Here is an 8,406-nt window from a genome sequence, read left to right on the forward strand (position 1 = left end):
CAATCACTCACAGCATTTCCCACTCTTACACACGCTCGACTATTTACATAAAAACTTTTCACCCCTTTTAGTAACCTACCATCAAGTCCATACAATCTTAAAACAGTCCACAAAGCCTCCCTATCAATTCTATCATACGCTTTCTCTAAATCCATGATTGCCCAAAACACATTCTTGCCTTTCGCTAAATACTTATCACACACTTGTCTCACAGCGAACACCTGATCCACGCATCCCCTCCCTCGCCAAAAGCCACACTGCTCATCACCAATCACTCCCTCTGTACCCTCTCTAACTCTCATAATTAACACTCTACTGTACCATACACCTTACCTACAACACTCAACAGACTTATACCCCTAAAGCTAGTACAATCATACTTATCACCCTTGCCTTTGTACAACGGGACCACACAAGCACTTGCCCAGTCAATTGGCACCATACCTTTCACAAAGCAACAGTCTTACTAACCAGTCAACAATAGTCACTCCACCACCCTTCAGGCATTCCACAGCACACCCATCCATACCTGCAGCTTTCCCTGTTTTCATCTCCTTTACTGCCTTCTCCACTTCCTCCTTCGTGATCAAAGAATCATTCAACTCTCGCAACACATTTAGTCCTTGCACCCTTCCATCTGCCACAATCTCAGCCACCCTTTCCTCCTCTACATTTAACAATCTTTCAAAATACTCTGCCCATCTCTTCCTTACTGCATCCATCTCGATTAACTTCCTTCCATCGTCTGCTTTTATTCGCTCTTCCTTCCCAGACTCTCCCTTTCGCACCCTTTTGACCTCCTTCCAGAACATTTTCTTATTCTGTTGAAAATTCTCAGTCACCCGGCTACCCCACCTCTAATCTGCTGCCATTTCAGCATCAGGCACAGCCCTTCTCGCCCTATTTTTCTTTTCCTTATACCTCTCATATGATACCTCATCCTTTCTCTGCAGCCACACTTCATATGCACGTCTCTTCTCAGCCACGGCCATACTTACTTCCTCGGACCACCGTTCACTTCCTTTCCTTACACCACTACCCACACGTCTCACACCACACACCTCTTCTGCATGCCCCATCACAGCACTCTTAAACAACTGCCATTCCTCCTCCACACTGCTAGTTTCCTGATCTTTCACTGCGTTCCACTCATCTTTCAATTTCTCCTGATACTCTATCATTTTCTCTCTTTTATCCAACTCACTCACTTTCAAAACCTCCCTGCCACACCTAACCCACTTAGCTCTCACCCATCTCTTACCTACTCTTAACTTTCCCTCCACCAGGTAGTGGTCAGACATACCTCTACCCTCCCCTCTCAGAACTCTCACATCCAACAATCTTCCTATTACATTTCTAGACACAACCACATAGTCCATCAATGCTTTATCCACAACCATTCCACCCTCCTCTCTCACCCATGTATACTTATAAATATCTTTCTTCTCAAACAGCGTATTTCCAATCACCATCTCTCGCTCAACACACATCCCTATCATTCATTCCCCATTTTCATTTCTTCCAGGCACACCATGCATACCAACTACACCTTCAACTGCTAAATTTCCCACTCTAGCATTCAGATCTCCCATCATTACCACATTCACATTCGCTCCAAAATTCTGCAGACACTCATCAACATCATTCCAGAAAGACTCCCCCTCTTCTTCATCCCTTTCACTATCAGGCCCATATGCACTCACGAACACCCACAAGTCACGTTCAAATTTCGCTTTCACCCACACCAGTCTCGATGACACCTCCTTCCATTCAATCATACACTGCTGTACTTCCGGACTCACTAACAAGGCCACACCTTCTCTTGCCCTTCCTCTATCAACACCTGACAATTTTCCATTCACACTTCCAAACATAGACTCACCCTTCCCTTTCATCTTCGTTTCACTAACACATCCAACTTCCTTCTCACAAACAATCTCCTACCTGCCTTTTAGCCTCAATCGTACTACATCCACGCACATTCATAGACCCAATCTTCAGGGTACGGGAGGGATATCAGACAGAGAGGTGTCATAAAATTCCTAAAGCTGACATCACATGGCCCATTTATCCAACAGCACTATAGCATGTGTAAAAGTGAAATCAAGACTTTCTTAATACGAACAACTGACCGCACTTATTCTCTGAATCTGATTTTAGGATAATTTAAAGCTTAAGGTGGAGCTCTTGTAGTGAAAATTTTAGTTGCGACAATGTCTATTTCCTCCATTTTAAAAACTTCCCTAAGCTGTCTAAAATCTTACATAAATAACAGGTATGAAAATGAAAGGTGCGTCATCGAAATGACAAGATGTCTTGGAGACGGGCATTCTGAGCGAGTTATCGTGGACAAATATAACTTCCCATACTTCTTAATTAATTGTGTACACGGGCATCGAACTTTTCCATCAGCAGCAGTATTTGAATATGATTTATTGGTCCATCGTTTATATTTAGTAAAATAAAAACGAGGGATGTGAAGCAAGTTATGTAAATGTATTCTGCGCACACGCACACACACACATTTCACCTATCTATCTATCTATCCATCCATATATGGCATGTGTTGATAGAGCTGCAGAATAGCAAAGAGAAGAAGTGAAAAATGCAATTTTATGCACAACCAAGAAGCTCTCTGAGAATGCACCATCCGCGTCCTGCAAATGGACTAAGAAGAGAATTTGACTTTGCGAAACGACCTTGATCATCGACACAGTGTTTTCAAATTATATTACTTCTTTCTGGTCTGAATATAATTTTTGGGACTAGGACTGGTCCAAATCGATTCTGAATTGTTTGGATTTACCTCGCCCTTCATCCTTAACCTCCAAACAATTGATCTCAAAATTTAAGATGTTCACCTATGTTTAATCTTCAGTCGCTAAACGAAAGCTGGTTAAAATGTAATAAAGTCTGTTTAAGATATAGAATTGAATATTTGACCTTGCCCCGTGAAGTTGACCTTTGATGGATTGATCTCAAAGTAGGATCACCTCATATTTGCTAAAAGTTTGGTCTAAAACAGATTTTAAAATTTTTAAACTGACACTATATATATATATATATATATATATATATATATATATATATATATATATATATATATATATATATATATATATATATATATATATATATCCGATTGGATCCCAGGGGTGCTGGGCGAGGCATGGCACTGGGTGGGTATTAAGCGTACCGCCCTCCGCCTATCGGCTCATAGTCGCGAAGCTCATAGGTCCCTACCCGGGGGTTCCCTATTTTATAAGGACTTGAAAAATCCCAGTTCTGTCCAATATTCCGGACACTGGGCTCCAATGAGTTAAAGAGACTGATAGGTTTGCCAGTCATTAACCCACTGGATCCCAGGGGTGCTGGGCGAGGCATGGCGCTGGGTGGGTACTAAGCGTACCGCCCTCCGCCTATCGGCTCATAGTTGCGAAGCTCATAGGTCCCTACCCGGGGGTTTCCTATTTTATAAGGACTTGAATAATCCCAGTTCTGTCCAATATTCCGGACACTGGGCTCCAATGGGATATATACCGTATGTGTGTGTGTGTGTGTGTGTGTGTGTGTGTGTGTGTGTGTGTGTGTGTGTGTGTGTGTGTGTGTGTGTGTCTGTGTGTGTGTGTGTCCATTCCCACGACTGATTCTCAACGGTCCTAAGATGGACTGAATAGAATTTATCGTATTATTTTCTTCACACACACACACACACACCAGTTGAATCTGACCTTGCCTGAGGGCTTGGTCCTGAACCGAGTATTCTTACTACCGAATCCTTTCTTCCTTGCCTTACCCTTAACTCTTCAATAAAATCTGGTCTAAATCGGATCAGAACACTTCATGCGAAAGTTGTCATGCCACAGTTGCCTTAGGTATTTCTCTGTGGCCTCAACTTTGGCTGACTGATCCCAAAATAGAATAACTTCGAGCTTGCCTAACAGAGAAACATTTCACAAACATTGGTTTAATTTGAGTAAAAGCTTTTATAACTGATAATGACATGTGGCCATGTGTTTAACTATTGAACTCTAAAACAAAATGTCACCTCCTCGGCATATCCTCAGCTCTTTCGCCAAATTTATTCGAGATCAGAATAAAACTATTTTGAACTCGACAGGAGTAGAACTTTGACCATGGCTTTGACTCAGATCTTTTACAAACTGTTCTCATAATGGACTCAATTCTCGTTCCTCTTCTTTATTCCATCCACTAAATTTCTTGTAAATTGGATCAAAACTGCTTAAGTTGACCTTAACGTGTGACGTTGATCTTTGTTCAACAGTTCTAAAAAACAGTAGGTCTACCACTTAGCTTACCTTTTACCCATTCACCATATTTGTTTAAATTGGGATAAAACCGTTTGGGTTATTTGTACAGACACATTCAAAATGACACACACACACACACATTTTTTTTTTTTTTTGTGTCCGACTCAGGGCATAGGCTTCACAGCCTGCTGTCAAGGCCCAGCAGTCCTCCTACATACCATACACCTCTACATGTCACCACTTCGGCGCTAACACCCACCGTCCATTTGAATACATGCTAGGGCTGTCTCATACAGGACTGGTGTATTGGTATTAGCGGGGGTACATTTACGACATGTCGGCGGGTCTTCTGGTAGATCAGTAAAGCCTGATTTAATGAAATTCAAATCCTTGAACTGTTCCCTGCCCCAGCCGTGATTCGAACCTGGGTCCGGTGGGACTGCAGGCCACCTCTCTACCGATTGAGCCACCGCCTCGGGCTGTTGCATCCGCGGGTGTATTAAGCTTTGATAAGTACAGGTAACATAAAACAGTACTGAAGAGCACGAGGAAGAGGAGACAAGAAAAGTAGACATCTTAATTATACAACTTGCTGTTGGAAGCGAACGTGAAGGATGGTTTGTTGGTTTGTCAAAGCTATTTAGCCCTTATCTGCGATATCTTTTCCAATCTATCTATCTATGCGTGCCTGTTCATAGATTATACTCTGGTATAAGTCATACAATCAAATCAAGAAGGGGCAAACGCCACGGGGAACTTAGGCACAATCACCCTCCGACTCCACTCAAGCGGGTCCCTTTGTGCAACCCTCCTGGCAGCGACTCTTACCCCTCTAAGTATCTTCCAACAGGAGTGATCGATCTGCTCCAGTCGTGAGTTACAGTATGTGGCCTTCCCCTTGGCCTCCTCCACCTTGGGTTAACTCATTCAAAGACCACTCTGTGAGCAGCATCAGCCTCGGGAAAGCAGGCCACATGCTGGAGTTGGCAATGATGTGTTATGTGGGTAACAGGCCTCGATTCAGTCTCATGGAGCAGTCGCTCGTTATGCACCTGGTTGTACCAGCGATATACCATGATCTTGTGAAGACACTTAGAAAAAAAAAAAAAAAAAAGAGTCAATTCATTGCTTCAGGTCACTGCTTAATGTCCATGTCTGACAGCCATAATGTAAGACTGGGAGCACCAGCGCCTTGAAGATGTGAAATTTCGTCCATCTACACCAATTATGACAGAGCCAAATACCTAAACTGAGTGAATCCATAACCCCGTAAAGCCACACCATAGCGATGAGAGATCTCACTGTCTGATCTGCCATTGTAATGGACCATACTACCCAGATAAATCAACGTTTCTAAGACTTCTGTATCCTCACCACATGCTTCAACAGACTAAACTGCATTATCCAACAAGTCACTAAATGCCTGGACCGTGGTCTTGGGCCAGGAGACCTACAATGCCAGTTGCTTCACATTCTTGTGAATTCTTCGAGGGCACTCCATACTATCTCCACTGACTCCATTAGAATAATTGCATCGGTTACCTTGAAATTGCCAATTGATACCCCACATTGACTTCAACTCACAGCCTGGTCCAGTAACCAATCCATACCATCAATGAGTCACTTCTTGTGGCATCCCACGGAATGCATAGGGAATTGATGAACTTTCTACCAATATCTGTTTCTTGCCCTCTCCTTCAGGTCGCACCAATACTTTTCCCCGGCTTCTCTTTCTATTGTGCCCAACCAGGTTTCCCTCGGCCTACCTCTGCCTCATCTTCCCCTAGCAGTACTCTAAGGCACATCCTGTATTAAACTGCCTTTTATTTTTATATATAAATGTGCTCCAGCCATTTCCAACGAGACATATTCATCAATTGGTTCCACTCTCGTCATATAACTCTGTCCTGACACTTTACCCCAAGTATCCTTCTCAGTATTTTATTATCAAAACCTAATACTTTCTAATCTGTTGCAACTATACCATGACTCATGCCCATAAAATAAAATTGGTCTAATCATGGACTTGTAAATTTTTACTTTAGTATGTAATGAAAGCATAGTACAATATTATTCATACAGATTTTAACATTCCAACAGCTTGCCAACCTGTCTAATCCTCCTCTCAGTTTCACTGTTTAATGATCCATTAGATCTGTTTGATCCATACATGTGTTGAAGTGTGAGGGCAATGACACATCTCAGCCATACATCAGAACTGCTGGGAAGAAGCTGGATGTTCCCCACCCCTCACGTGACAGCACTCTCACTGTCTGAGTACAAGTCTGCAGTCAGTTGGGTTATCCCTGCGGGGATTCCAGGGAGTCGCAGGAGTTCTCATACTACCTCCTGATTTAGTGAGTCAAACTTCTTCTTGAGATCCACATAGGCTGCTAGCAGACATTGTCGAAACTCAAGACAGCATTCCACAAGAACTCGAAAAACTAGGATACGGTCAACAGTGGCCCTCTCGGGCGTGAATCTGGATTACTCAGGCCTCTGAAACATCAGCAAACGGTCCACGACACTCATCAGGAGAATTTGAATGAGAACTTTGCCTGGCACACTGAGCACTGTAATACCATGGTAGGGACTATAGTCATGCTGGTTTCCTTTTCTTTTCTAGATAGGGGTGACCAAACCTTTTTGTCCAGTCAGAAGGAATGATACCAGTCTGCCAAACGGCTTCTATGACTGCATGTAACCCCCTGATCATGGCTTCGCCCCCGGCTTTGATCAGTTCTACTGGGATGTCCCTAATACCAGATGCTCTACCACTTTTCAAACTAGCCACCACCTTCTTGATTTCATCTAGAGAAGGCATGGCTTCGTCAACTGGTGAGACAGCAATCAATGGTTGTACACCAACTGATGGAAGCTCTCCACTGGGAGGTTCAGCCATATACAGCTGTTCAAAGAACTCGGCTGAATGAGCTCTATACTCACTTGCCCCAGACATGAGCCATCCATTTGCTGTCCGAACAGAGTTAACCTGAGAGGTGTGTCTGGAATGGAGCTTCTTCAGGGCTCGGTAGGTGGGTCGAAGGTCATTTGCATGAAAACGGCCTTCCACCTCCTCAGCGATCTCCCTGACAGACCTGTCCTTGTCCCTCCTCAGTGAAATTCATGTCCTTCAATACAAAAGTCTGTGCTGTTTCCAATCCCCACCTAGTCTGGCAGCATGACTCTCCTCAATAATATTGTGGTCAGTGTCCCCTACTAGATGATTCCTCTCCTTGATCTCAGGCAGTCGTCAGTACACTCATCAGCTGCTGCCAAGGTAGCTCGCTTAAAGGTATCTCATCGTTTAGCAGGATCCTCAACAGTACTGAGCACTTCAAATCTATTTTAGACTGCCACTTTATACTCATATGCACACTCCTCATCCCTGAGTTTCTCAAGAAGGAACCTTTTTTGGTGAAATCTTGAAAATCTCCCAGTTTTGGTTCATAGCCATTGAGTAACAACAAGTCCGTGATCAGAGCAAAGAACTCTGAACTACTGAAAACCCTGCTTTTCTGAAGGATGCTCCAGCGAGTACTAACGAGAATGTGATCAATCTCCATAGCAACCCCTTCGGTATTAGGATACCAAGTCCAGCAGTGAAGATTTGGCCACTAGAACCAGGATCCAGCAGTTCTTAACTTACGGGATTTTGCGAAATCCAGAAGGTAACAACTATTGGAGTTCCTGGCTCCAGAACCATGGGGACCTACACTAACCCTGAAGCCCTCATGTCAGTGCTGGTAACTGCTTAAAAACCGTTCAAGACCAGGAGTGCATCCCGCTAGGGGCACTGTTCCACAACAGAGCCAAGTTTGGTGTAGAATAGCTCTTTCTCTTCAAGATCACTCATCTTAGTTAAAGTGAACACTGCAATAAAAGAGATGAAGCCCAAGGAGTGCTTCATTCTCACCAGCACTATACACTCATCACAGGAGTAACCCTGTTGACACAAGAGACATGGTAAGCAGCAGCTTCGACCAAGTGACACCCCTAAGATGGGCACCATCATCACAGCCAGACCAGTAGTATGTGTAACTGTTGCTACTGATCTCACAATGCCCGGGCCACCTCTTTTCAGAGAAACCACCTATGCTGACCCCCAATCGCCCCACCTCTTGTGACATCAAAG

At 43.7% G+C, this 8,406-nt stretch overlaps 1 protein-coding gene across 1 annotated transcript; it reads right to left on the reverse strand.

Annotated features, from left to right (window-relative positions):
* Positions 1-6,608: 6,608 nt before the first annotated feature.
* LOC145414987 (uncharacterized) lies at positions 6,609-8,007 on the reverse strand. The gene is made up of 3 exons (XM_080284407.1): positions 7,994-8,007; positions 6,977-7,381; positions 6,609-6,753 (listed from the first exon to the last, which is right to left on the reverse strand). The coding sequence occupies exons 1-3, from the start codon at positions 8,005-8,007 to the stop codon at positions 6,609-6,611; spliced, it is 564 nt and encodes a 187-aa protein (XP_080140533.1).
* Between the last annotated feature and the right edge of the window lie 399 nt (positions 8,008-8,406).

Source organism: Coenobita brevimanus, chromosome 101, assembly GCF_032717465.1.
Source record: "Coenobita brevimanus isolate Jiangsu-jjx chromosome 101, ASM3271746v2, whole genome shotgun sequence".
NCBI lineage: Eukaryota > Metazoa > Arthropoda > Malacostraca > Decapoda > Coenobitidae > Coenobita > Coenobita brevimanus.